At 43.6% G+C, this 13,546-nt stretch overlaps 2 protein-coding genes and 1 long non-coding RNA gene across 3 annotated transcripts in view; 2 read left to right on the forward strand and 1 right to left on the reverse strand.

The window, feature by feature from the left end:
* The window catches only part of LOC138983729 (methanethiol oxidase-like), a 29,717-nt gene that overhangs the window by 12,731 nt on the left and 3,440 nt on the right, over positions 1-13,546 (forward strand). Inside the window, exons 5-10 of the mRNA XM_070357040.1 lie at positions 3,910-4,092; positions 4,647-4,828; positions 5,581-5,659; positions 5,845-5,966; positions 8,163-8,234; positions 8,755-8,900. Coding sequence (XP_070213141.1) covers positions 3,910-4,092; positions 4,647-4,828; positions 5,581-5,659; positions 5,845-5,966; positions 8,163-8,234; positions 8,755-8,900 — 784 coding nt within the window. The remainder of the gene's footprint in view (positions 1-3,909; positions 4,093-4,646; positions 4,829-5,580; positions 5,660-5,844; positions 5,967-8,162; positions 8,235-8,754; positions 8,901-13,546) is intronic.
* LOC138983733 (uncharacterized) lies at positions 1,950-3,017 on the reverse strand. The gene is made up of 2 exons (XR_011461240.1): positions 2,844-3,017; positions 1,950-2,559 (listed from the first exon to the last, which is right to left on the reverse strand). It is a non-coding gene; the product is annotated as an uncharacterized lncRNA (long non-coding RNA).
* LOC138983730 (uncharacterized) lies at positions 9,511-11,354 on the forward strand. Its single transcript, XM_070357041.1, has 2 exons — positions 9,511-10,179; positions 10,215-11,354. Exon 2 carries the CDS (start codon positions 10,269-10,271, stop codon positions 10,752-10,754), a length of 486 nt encoding a protein of 161 aa, XP_070213142.1. The 5' UTR covers positions 9,511-10,179; positions 10,215-10,268; the 3' UTR covers positions 10,755-11,354.

The following is a 13,546-nucleotide window of genomic DNA, read 5'->3' on the forward strand; positions in this document are numbered from 1 at the left end:
TGCACTGAAATGTCTTCAGCAAGTTCTTTTTCAAAGATTGGTATGTTAGTTCACCAGCAGCAGCAAGGCTATGGTATAGGTTTAATGCATTACCCTCTAAGAGAGCAGACAAGTACGTGATCCATCTTGTCTCTTCCCATCCCAGAGATTTTGCATGAGTTTCAAACCTGAACAAGTAAGAGTCTATATCATCTTGCTGTTCCCTGAATGCAGGGAGCCTGGTGTGAGAATCCCGATCATTTTGCGGTGTACGCGAACCAGCACTAAGTTCAGCCTGCCTAATCTCTAGTTCTTTTTGTTTCAACTGGTGTTCTCTTTCTTCCCTTTCTTTTAGCAACTGGTGTTCTCTTTCTTTTTGCTTTTCATCTTTTTCTCGTTTTCTCTCCAAACGATCAAAACTTTCTTTCACGTATTTCTCACGTTTCTCTGCAGCAAGACCCAAAGTCTCTGCCTGTTTTACAAACTTTCCAAACAACGCATCATAATCATCTTCGCTCTCCATTGTGTAAGTTTTGAACTTTCAAAATCACACCAAAATATGTCCAAGTTTAGAGAAAAGTTTTTAAAAAAAATTTCAAATAATAATGCAAGATCAAGTAATCTACTTGAAATCTGTCAAGTACCAAAAAAAAATCTGGCACAAGATACAAAAGTCAACACAAGACTATATCCAAGCACGTTTTGGCGTAAATCATACGCAAAAATATCCAACAATTTTAATTAAAGTCAAATATTCAGTCAATGAAGTCAAAACGAATCTTCAAACATATATACAAGTACAAACAAAACAACAACCCCAAACCACAAATAGTAGGAAAAATTCAAAGTTCAAAGATGCAAACACAAGTAAATACTTAAGACTAATCAACAATCTAAAACTAAATCAGAAAATCAAAGCCAAAATAAGTAAAGTCCAACTAAAGGAAACGCAGTTGGAAGCAAAATAAAAACAAAGTTCCAACAACAAATTTATGAAGTAAAACAATCCATATTAATCAAAGTTTTAAATAGTAACTTAAAATAACTATGTATACACTACTAATGAGATTAACTTAATCTAAATCAACCAGACAACAACAAAAAATGTAGTTGGAGGCAAATAAAACAAATTCCACAAAAAAAATATTAAAGTGACACAATCACCAAACAGCAGACTAAATTAAACCACAAAAAAAAATTCAAAGTATCCAATCAACTACCATAGCAAATAACAAATCAAAAATAAACTAAAACTTCAACTAATTAAAGTCTATATCAAAATATCACAACTAATTACCTTAATTATTTACAACAAACTTACAAAATCAACAAAATCAATGCCACAAAATCAATAAACCTAATCAATCACACTAACAAAAAAAAATTCAAAATCAAATCATAAAATTTCAAAGTACAAAAGAACAAAATTAATCAAAGTTAATCAACTTAACAAAGGCAAAGGGCAATAAACAACAGATAGATCCCTATTCCAAAGCAGAAAGAAAAAATGTACTAACTATTTTACAAAATGAAAGCACAGAAAAGAGCAAGGAAAGAGAAATGAAAGACCCCACAGGAAGAAAAATGAAGCTATTTCCTCAGTGCTCAGAACTATACAATAAGCACTACCGTAAAACTGGAGACGGTAACAGTACAAAACAGGACATGAACGACACAACTACTCGATCTGAAAAATCTCTGTCTGCGTGACCTACTGCCAAAAATTCTAAAAATCCAACACAGGGGACAAAATCAAATGTAGTAAAGCAGGGAAACAACTACAAATTTTAGCTAACACAGAGTTATCGGGGTCACCAAATGTTACGGCTGGAATTTATGTGTGTATGTCTGTATGTATGTATATCTACTCCTATCAGAAATTGTGCGTGCTACTCTCTGTTTACTATCTAGCCTTCACACACACACACACACACATTCCAACCAGGCACAAAAACACGAACACAGTTACGGCCCTTTGCCTCTGTACCTCTATTAGAATGTTCAATAACACAACATAAACATATTATTCTTCATCCATTCTACAGATCACTCCCGCTCAACATGGAAGTTCTATTTCTGTTAACACACAGAGTCTAACTGCACAAAATTACATACATGTTACTTTGTCATGCAGTCTACAATTCACGTGCACACACGTATAACACTTTAAGCTTTGTTCCGTGAGAGCCCGTCTGTCTCACTACACACGAAGTCATTGTCTCAAGCAATACTTCTGTCAATATTCACTTCTGTTACACACAGATGATAAAAACCCACGACGCTCGACGTCTCGTGGTTGTTCACTTGGGAAACGTATCTCCGTACAGCTATCATGCTGGTTAATTTCTCCCAGTCGTACTCACATATTCAGTGGCACGCACTGCTCCACCCCACCCACACAAACTATCTTCGTGTGGTGGAATGGGGACGGGGTTCCCGTTTTACAGCACTTCACGCTGTCTTCCCTCCTGCGTTCCCACAGCTCACGGCTGGAGCGTGAGGGTAGAACCTCCCGTCTCGTTCCCCTTTCGCGACCCCTCTCGGCCCGGGATACTTCCGCGACCCACTCGGCCCGGGATGCTAAAATACACAAGTTTAAACTACCATAAGTCTCCATACTTGAATAAACTTTTCTGACATTCTTTATCACTACCGGCAACTAACTTATGCGGTTACAGTATATACATCCGCTAACTCATAAGCGACTTCCTTTCCGAAAAACATGTAAACATTCCCTTTTCAACAATGGCTGACATCCACTCACGCTTTTCAGCCAATTCACACATGACTCTCCCGGTCATTTCTCAAGTCAATATTTCCGAGCAAAATAATATCTCCGAGCAAAATATCAATTCAATAAATACCTGTAAACACAGCAGTTGAATCCAACGATTCAATACCGCGGCACGAGTCTAACCGACCTCCCAGCGCCCGGTGAGAAACTTTACCCAGTAAGAGACCCGTCTTCTCTTGTCAATGGTCTGCAAAGCTCTGCTGTCTAATCTATCTACAAACGTGACCTCAGTCAATACTCTTCTCTGATTGGCCCATCTCACACTGACAATACTGCATTGCGTCAACGACATTTCACCGTGCGGTGTCTACTCAAAGTTCGTGGCCCATGAAATTTTGTACACCTGAGTCACATAACTCCAATATACATCTATGTGCAAATCCGTTTGTCACACTGTGTCGGTGTGTGTCTGTGTCAGTGTGTCTGTGAATGTTTATTCCCAGCATAATTGCCTTTACCGTTCATCCCAGCATTGTGTGTATTTTCTTATCCGAGCATTGTGTGTATTTTCTTATCCGAGCATTGTGTGTATTTTCTTATCCGAGCATTGTGTGTATTTTCTTATCCGAGCATTGTGTGTATTTTCTTATCCGAGCATTGTGTGTATTTTCTTATCCGAGCATTGTGTGTATTTTCTTATCCCAGCATCGTGCTATCATAGTCTTCTATCCCAGCATCGTGCTATCATAGTCTTCTATCCCAGCATCGTGCTATCATAGTCTTATCCCAGCATCGTGCTATCATAGTCTTATCCCAGCATCGTGCTATCATAGTCTTATCCCAGCATCGTGCTATCATAGTCTTATCCCAGCATCGTGCTATCATAGTCTTATCCCAGCATCGTGCTATCATAGTCTTATCCCAGCATCGTGCTATCATAGTCTTATCCCAGCATCGTGCTATCATAGTCTTATCCCAGCATCGTGCTATCATAGTCTTATCCCAGCATCGTGCTATCATAGTCTTATCCCAGCATCGTGCTATCATAGTCTTATCCCAGCATCGTGCTATCATAGTCTTATCCCAGCATCGTGCTATCATAGTCTTATCCCAGCATCGTGCTATCATAGTCTTATCCCAGCATCCTACTTATTTTCTTATGCCAGCATTGTGTGTACTTTGTCATACCCTCTCAGCTGGCTTCATCCTGCTGGACGGCGAGACGTTTGACATCGTGGACAACTGGGAGAAGGGCACCGCGGTGCCCAAGTTTGGTTACGACTTCTGGTACCAGCCTCGGCACAACGTCATGGTCTCCACCAGCTTCGGGGCACCCAAGGTCTGGCGGAAAGGATTCGACAACGCCCACGTTGACCAGGGTAATTAGGATATTGAATGTGTGTGTGATTTAGGGGAGGGGGGTTGATTGGGGGTAGGCATATCTGGTGCCAGCCTCAGCACAACGTCATGGTCTCCGCCAGTTTCGGTGCCCCCAAGGTCTGAAGGAAAGGATTCGACAACACCCACGTAAACCAAGGTATTGGGATTTTGTTTTAGAGTTGGGGGGGAGGTATGTTGGACAGGGGGGTATTTTTGGTACCAGCCCCATCGCAACGTACGTCATGGTCTTCACTGACAAGCTTCGGTGCCCCCAAGGCCTGAAGTAAAATATTCCACAACGCTCGCGTTGACCAAGGTACTTGGATTCTGACTGGATTTCGATGCGACTGGAAGACCATAACGCTGAAACCAGGACACTGACGCTGGCAAAGATGACCACCTTTACCTTCAGAGGGGAATGTCAAGTGAGGGTTATTGAAAGTCGAGGAGATGGGATGATAAATGCGTCCTTGACCGAGACAGCGATCTTTTGCATGTCTGTACGGTCGCTCTCTGCGTCCTTGATCAAAACCGACACTGCGACCTTGTGCAGGTCTGTACGGACGCTCTCTGCACGTGTGGGACTGGAAGAGCCGCACGCTGAAGCAGAACATCGACCTGGGCAAGGACGGTCTCATCCCTCTCGAGGTCCGCTTCCTCCACAACCCGGACGCTGCTGAGGGTTTCGTGGGCGCCGCCCTGGGCTCGTCCATGTTCAGGTTCTTCAAGAAACCGGTGAGCGTACAGTCGTTTATAAGTCAGACGGGCGCAATGTCCGAGCGGATACTGAGACGCCGGTGTAACACGAGAAAATCACGCCCACGAGATTTTTACTCCGGAGTAAACATTTCGTACGAAAAAGTTACTCCCTTTACGAAAAAAGCACTCCCCCATTGTACGAGAAAATTACTCCCCAAGACAGGTGAGTTCCGAGTAAACATTTCGTTCAAAAATGTTACTCCCCTGACGAATAAATAACGAATAAATTACTTCACCCCAACACGAGCAATTTAACTTCCCATGCCAGGTGTACGAAATGTTTACTCCCTTGTCCCCTTGTTAGTCTTGGTAGTGGAAGGGGTGGAAGGAGGGTAGCGCGACATTCGTGTGCGCGAGATCACTTATTGGCATTATCCCTTCGCCCGCGTCCCATTTTTGCGTACGAGATTTTTACTGGAAGTAAAAAAAATGGGGCGTAACAATTTCGTGGAGGGAGTCATTTTTTCGTGCCTTGGGGAGTTCTTTTCTCGTACGAAAAGTGTACTCGGAGTAAGAATTTCGTACGAAATATTTACTCCGGAGTAAATTTTTTGTGGAGTAAAAATTTCGTGTTACACCGGCTTTCTTGAAAGATAGTGTTGACATTTCAGTTTTTACAATCCTGAAGTCAGTGATCGACAGACTGACGAAATATTGATGAAGATTATACCAAAACTGGTTTCTGTTGTGTTTTCTCATTGTGTTAAATCTTCTCTGTTCGTTTCTAGGACGGTTCCTGGGATGCCGAGAAAGTGGTTGACATTCCCAACAAGACAGTGCAAGGATGGACACAGCCGGACATGCCAAGTAGGTGTTCCCTTTTCCCTTATTTCGTATTTGCAAAGAGCCGGGGAGAGACCCAAACATCGTTTTAATGTTGATGTTTAGTGCGCACTAGTTGACAACAGTGAGATGTATTGTATAAGAATGCAAAACTGTGTGCATAAGTCAAAGGAGAAAAGTTTGAATTCTTGTTTGTTTCTTCTTGGCAGGCCTTGTTACGTTCTTCCTCATCTCTATGGACGACCGTTTCCTGTACCTGAGCAACTGGCTACACGGTGACATCAGACAGTATGACATCACGGACACACGTAAACCCAAGCTGGTGGGCCAGGTATGCGTCATCTCAGGACATTCTGTTAGTGTTTGGCTGAAGCGACTGATTGGGTGAATGGGTGAATGATTGATTGATTGATAGATAGATAGATAGAAGAGAGATAGAGAGAAAGAGTGCGTGTGTGCGTGCGTGCGTTTGTGCGTGCGTGCGTACGTGCATGCGTGCGTGCGTGCGTGCGTGAGTGAGCGAGTGGGTGAGTGCATGTCTGCGCGTGAAATAACACTAATTGCTTGATGGTCTTTTTCCCCTGATTAGTTATTCTTCCCTGACACAACGAGTCCCATGTTGGTATAGCGAGGATGGTGTTATAGCGTGTATTTATAAGACTTTCAGTCTTACTCATTCTTTCAAATTAACATTAAGGTCAGTTATGAAGATAAACTGGCAGCAGGCTTTCTATGCAAGTTGAGCTCAAAGAAGGAAATAATTGATTATGTTGACTATTTCAATATCAAGCAAGGCATATATACTGTTCAAAAAAAGAAACGCATAGCTTGTAATATTTGGTTAATTTAGTTATATGGCTACAAGGATATCCACCAAACTGCAGAAAATGTTTATCTGGTCGTCGACCTTTCGTCCATTGCCACAAGTGAGCTCTGCACGTGACGCATGCGTTACCAGTGGCTACAATGTCAAAATTGCTCATTTGGCATGACCACTCGTCATGCTTCAGTGTAATCTCGTGAAACTCTGGGAATATTGAGCTCTCACCATGTCTTCCAAAACCCATAAAAGCGGATTGTTCGCCACAAAGAAATCAGACGACAATTCAGCGACGAAAAGATGGCCCGATTGAGCAGAGAAGACCGCCAAATTGCATTGGGTCGTTTACAAGCAGGCCAAAGTCAAAGTGCAATCGCCAGGCACTTCCACGTGTCCCAGAGCACCATCAGTAGACTGTGGGTCAGGTTTCAAGCCACTGGCTCCGTTGCTGACTTGCCACGAGCGGGAAGACCAAGGGCGACAACTGCTGCTCACGACCGCTTCATACGGCTCCGCCACCTCCGGAATCGTTTCCTGTCGGCCTCATCTTCTGTCCAGGCTCTCCCCGGGCCACACCGATTATCGGACCAGACCGTGCGGAACCGCCTGCATGAAGCTGGTTTGAGAGCTCGCAGACCTCACAGAGGAGCTGTCCTCACCCGCCGCCATCGCCAGAACCGAGTGCAGTGGGGCAACCAGCACCTTCGCTGGACCGTCCGGAATCACTGGAGACACGTGTGGTTCAGCGACGAGTCCTACTTCCTGCTCCAGCGACATGATGGTCGGAGGAGGGTCTACCGGAGAGTAAACGAACGTTACGCGCCCAACTGTGTGGATGAGGAACCCGTTCATGGTGGTGGAGGCGTCATGGTGTGGGGGGCGATCAATACCGCTGGAAGGAGCACCCTGGTGCACGTCCAAGGGCGCATAACTGCCCAGCGATACGTGGAGGAAATTCTGCGCCCACACGCCCTTCCTCTTCTGGCTGACCAGGATGCCATATTCCAGCAGGACAACGCTCGCCCGCACACAGCACGACTCACCACCCAGTTCCTCACCGACCACCATGTCCAGGTGCTTCCCTGGCCATCCATGTCGCCAGACATGAACCCGATAGAACACCTCTGGGATGAATTGGACAGACGTGTGCGCAGGCGAGAAGAAGCGCCGGCAAATCACCGCGATCTATTGCAGGCACTTCAGGAGGAGTGGGACACCATCCCACAGCAAGATATCCGGCATCTGATCCAGTCCATGCCCAGAAGGTGCCGGGCAGTTGTTGCTGCTCAAGGCAGTCACACCCCCTACTGACTTGACAGCCTCGGCACCCAATCGTATTGATTGACTGATTGATTTGAAGATGCAAATGAACTGTGTGTGCATTCAACTGTGTCCATACCAAATTTCAAACAAATAATCTAAATATTGGATTTTCTGTTAATTTTTTCGAAAAATAAAACAAATTTGGCAAGTAGCAACTATGCGTTTCTTTTTTTGAACAGTATAGTATCAGTTGAAAAGAGCACAGCTGGGCCAAAAAGGCAGATACGGATTAACCACTGAGAAAAGACAGAAGAGATCGACCTAGGAGACTCCGCTTCGTGGGAAAAGAATTCTCAAGGTTAAAGGACACTGAAATTGTCTTTTGTGATGTTTTATTCCTATAAGCCGTGTACAAGCTTCTCAGTGTGCTCATCTTTCTTCCAGATATTTGTGGGAGGCCAGCTCTGCCGTGACAAGGGCTTGAAGGTGCTCAAGGATCCGGAAGGTCACGTCAAGGTCAGTGCCTGGACTTTTTTTTATAAAACAATTTACAAATCGGTGCCTAAAACTGTCAATCAATGCGTGTCATGCATAAAGGTCTAGTAACCATTGGTACTACACGTAGACTGGAGTATTTAATGACATCAGATTTTCATACAAATTTATGATTTTAATGTAAATTTTAAAGCCTTTGTTGAAGGTAGTTTTTATTGTTATTGTGGTGGTTTTGTTTGTCAAAATCAGCCATTTGTGGTAGATATATAAACCACTGCTTTACTTACTATTAGTGTTGGGGGGGGGGAGGTGTTAAAATGGAGGTTTCAGAATCCCATGGCTGTGTTCACAAAATAGTTGTGCAAATTAGTGCATTCAACTGCTGAAACTATGTGTACCATGTGTATCTAGTAATCCACCTGAATATACAAGTAGACTGAACAGCACTGATGTAGATGACACGCTGCGGGACATTTTGAAAGAACGACCAATAGCGTGGGACCTGTTATAGTCACAAAGATCTCTTCTCGCATTTCTCCAGGACCACACGGAGCCCCTGCACGTCAAGGGAAAACGCATTGAGGGAGGGCCTCAGATGTTGCAACTGTCTCTGGATGGAAAACGTCTCTATGTCTGCAACTCCCTCCTGTCTGTGTGGGACAACCAGTTCTATCCCGACCTTCCCAGGTAAAACAAGTCGCGTAAGGCGAAAATACAACATTTAGTCAAGTAGCTGTCGAACTCACAGAATGAAACTGAACGCAATGCCATTTTTCAGCAAGACCGTATACTCGTAGCATCGTCAGTCCACCGCTCATGGCAAAGGCAGTGAAATTGACAAGAAGAGCGGGGTAGTAGTTGCGCTAAGAAGGATAGCACGCTTTTCTGTACCTCTCTTTGTTTTAACTTTCTGTCACGCACACATGCACAAAACACGCACGCAGTCTGTCATCCACGACTCAAAACAATCTTGGTCTTTCGACTACAAAACACAAGTTGACACGAACAGTAGATTAAGGACGTTTCTTACAAACAATCAATTATACATAACATAAATACACACACAACTCTCTATCTAACTATACAAATATTTCTTTCGGCAATATCCACAACGACAACAAAGATCAACCAGCATTAAAGCCCATAACAACAAAGAATAATTATCTAGAAACTTTCATACCTCTCACTTTCGCTCAGTTCACAATGACGTTATAGCTCCTGCACGTTTAGCTGTTAGGACGGGCTAAGGCTAATGTTACCGTGCTTGCGTATCCGAAATCGTTCATGAACCGGAGTCAACGAGGCCGTGGTGCGAAGCGACAGGAGTCATCGGTGACGTCGAGTCCTTGCCAGGCGAGCAGTGCCGTCGTCGAAAGTGGAGCAGGCAGACATCTCAGTAGTAGGTCAAGACCTCAGCATGGTGAAAACCAACAACCTGGAATGGTGAACGCAAGACTAAGTTCACAGTAACAGTAACATCGCCCACCCGTCCTTATAATTTAACAACCAAGTGCAGGATTAAATGGACATAGCTCTTTACTCTCACTCTCATGCATCTCGAACACACATATCAACGGACTTATATACTGTTCAAAAAAAGAAACGCATAGTTGCTACTTGCCAAATTTGTTTTATTTTTCGAAAAAATTAACAGAAAATCCAATATTTAGATTATTTGTTTGAAATTTGGTATGGACACAGTTGAATGCACACACAGTTCATTTGCATCTTCAAATCAATCAGTCAATCAATACGATTGGGTGCCGAGGCTGTCAAGTCAGTAGGGGGTGTGACTGCCTTGAGCAGCAACAACTGCCCGGCACCTTCTGGGCATGGACTGGATCAGATGCCGGATATCTTGCTGTGGGATGGTGTCCCACTCCTCCTGAAGTGCCTGCAATAGATCGCGGTGATTTGCCGGCGTTTCTTCTCGCCTGCGCACACGTCTGTCCAATTCATCCCAGAGGTGTTGGTTTAAACAAAACTTTATTCAATTTTAAGGTGTTCTATCGGGTTCATGTCTGGCGACATGGATGGCCAGGGAAGCACCTGGACATGGTGGTCGGTGAGGAACTGGGTGGTGAGTCGTGCTGTGTGCGGGCGAGCGTTGTCCTGCTGGAATATGGCATCCTGGTCAGCCAGAAGAGGAAGGGCGTGTGGGCGCAGAATTTCCTCCACGTATCGCTGGGCAGTTATGCGCCCTTGGACGTGCACCAGGGTGCTCCTTCCAGCGGTATTGATCGCCCCCCACACCATGACGCCTCCACCACCATGAACGGGTGCCTCATCACAGTTGGGCGCGTAACGTTCGTTTACTCTCCGGAAGACCCTCCTCCGACCATCATGTCGCTGGAGCAGGAAGTAGGACTCGTCGCTGAACCACACGTGTCTCCAGTGATTCCGGACGGTCCAGCGAATGTGCTGGTTGCCCCACTGCACTCGGTTCTGGCGATGGCGGCGGGTGAGGACAGCTCCTCTGTGAGGTCTGCGAGCTCTCAAACCAGCTTCATGCAGGCGGTTCCGCACGGTCTGGTCCGATAATCGGTGTGGCCCGGGGAGAGCCTGGACAGAAGATGAGGCCGACAGGAAACGATTCCGGAGGTGGCGGAGCCGTATGAAGCGGTCGTGAGCAGCAGTTGTCGCCCTTGGTCTTCCCGCTCGTGGCAAGTCAGCAACGGAGCCAGTGGCTTGAAACCTGACCCACAGTCTACTGATGGTGCTCTGGGACACGTGGAAGTGCCGGGCGATTGCACTTTGACTTTGGCCTGCTTGTAAACGACCCAATGCAATTTGGCGGTCTTCTCTGCTCAATCGGGCCATCTTTCGTCGCTGAATTGTCGTCTGATTTCTTTGTGGCGAACAATCCGCTTTTATGGGTTTTGGAAGACATGGTGAGAGCTCAATATTCCCCGAGTTTCACGAGATTACACTGAAGCATGACGAGTGGTCATGCCAAATGAGCAATTTTGACATTGTAGCCACTGATAACGCATGCGTCACGTGCAGAGCTCACTTGTGGCAATGGACGAAAGGTCGACGACCAGATAAACATTTTCTGCAGTTTGGTGGATATCCTTGTAGCCATATAACTAAATTAACCAAATATTACAAGCTATGCGTTTCTTTTTTTGAACAGTATACATTCAATTCTGCTAAGTATGAAGTCCAACGAATAATACCAAATTCATTCTATAAACAAAACTGTCAATCACTCTCCTTTCAAGCAAAACGTTCATTCAATCATATACCAAACCATTTTCCAAAACGAACTCACAACTTCATACCGTTCAAGTACAAAGTTACAAACACGCACGTGCACACTATACATTCCGCCATCTTGGATTGACCGGTTTTCATAAGTCAATAAACAAATCTAAACCTGAGAATAATTTAACTGTAACACACACAACATAATATTTAAGGATTACATACCACATCCTGGTTGTATTGAAGTAGCCATACATATCCCCTGCCGTTGATAACAGGTTTCCGGCATCTGCTCTACGTAAACAGACCCTACGTTCAACGAAGAACGGATTCGCTTGGAACTTGACGCAAGCTATCTTCCCTCGGCTAAAGGCAAAGAACGAATGAATAAAAAGGAGTATCTACGAGCTCGAATTTAGCTCTGAGTTCACCTTACAAAATACAAGTAAAAACACGTGAAATACCTGAGCACGAGCTCCACGAGACACCTGCAGTTAACCAGCGTCTACCTATGACAGGCGAAATAGAGGAACACAGGCGCTCCAATACAATACTTTTAACACCACAGCATAAAAGTATGCTAACATTAAAGCCGCTTGTGACACTTTCTGAGCGTGTTTTTAATCCAAACATATCATATCTATATGTTTTTGGAATCAGGAACCGACAAGAAATAAGATGAAAGTGTTTTTAAATTGATTGCGACAATTTAATTTTGATAATAATTTTTATATATTTAATTTTCAGAGCTTGTTTTTAATCCAAATATAACATATTTATATGTTTTTGGAATCAGAAAATAATGGAGAATAAGATAAACGTAAATTTGGATCGTTTTATAAATTTTTATTTTTTTTTTCAATTTTCCGATTTTTAATGACCAAAGTCATTAATTAATTTTTAAGCCACCAAGCTGAAATGCAATACCGAAGTCCGGGCTTTGTCGAAGATTACTTGACCAAAATTTCAACCAATTTGGTTGAAAAATGAGGGCGTGACAGTGCCGCCTCAACTTTCACGAAAAGCCGGATATGACGTCATCAAAGACATTTATCAAAAAAATGAAAAAAACGTTCGGGAATATCAATCCCAGGAACTCTCATGTCAAATTTCATAAAGATCGGTCCAGTAGTTTGGTCTGAATCGCTCTACACACACACACAGACAGACAGACAGACAGACACACACACATACACCACGACCCTCGTCTCGATTCCCCCCTCTACGTTAAAATATTTAGTCAAAACTTGACTAAATATAAAAAACAAGTCGCGTAAGGCGAAAATACAACATTTAGTCAAGTAGCTGTCGAACTCACAGAATGAAACGGAACGCAATGCCATTTTTCAGCAAGACCGTATACTCGTAGCATCGTCAGTCCACCGCTCATGGCAAAGGCAGCGAAATTGACAAGAAGAGCGGTTTAGTAGTTGCGCTGAGAAGGATAGCACGCTTTTCTGTACCTCTCTTCGTTTTAACTTCCTGAGCGTGTTTTTAATCCAAACATATCATATCTATATGTTTTTGGAATCAGGAACCGACAGGGAATAAGATGAAAGTGTTTTTAAATTGATTTCGACAATTTAATTTTGATAATAATTTTTATATTTTTAATTTTCAGAGCTTGTTTTTAATCTAAATATAACATATTTATATGTTTTTGGAATCAAAAAATGATGGAGAATAAGATAAACGTAAATTTGGATCGTTTTATAATTTTTTTTATTTTTTTTACAATTTTCAGATTTTTAATGACCAAAGTCATTAATTAATTTTTAAGCCACCAAGCTGAAATGCAATACTGAAGTCCGGGCTTCGTCGAAGACTACTTGACGAAAATTTCAACCAATTTGGTTGAAAAATGAGAGCGTGACAGTGCCGCCTCAACTTTCACGAAAAGCCGGATATGACGTCATCAAAGACATTTATCAAAAAAACGAAAAAAACGTTCGGGGATATCAATCCCAGGAACTCTCATGGAAAATTTCATAAAGATCGGTCCAGTAGTTTGGTCTGAATCGCTCTACACACACGCACGCACGCACACACACACACACACACACACACACACACACACACACACACACACACACACATACACCACGACCCTCGTCTCGATTCCCCCC

Source organism: Littorina saxatilis, linkage group LG13 (genome assembly GCF_037325665.1).
Source record: "Littorina saxatilis isolate snail1 linkage group LG13, US_GU_Lsax_2.0, whole genome shotgun sequence".
Classification (NCBI taxonomy): Eukaryota; Metazoa; Mollusca; class Gastropoda; order Littorinimorpha; family Littorinidae; genus Littorina; species Littorina saxatilis.

Excerpts from the sequence above, each read along its gene's own strand:
- LOC138983730 (XM_070357041.1), top strand. The coding sequence starts at position 10,269 with ATGGTGGTCGGTGAGGAACTGGGTGGTGAGTCGTGCTGTGTGCGGGCG.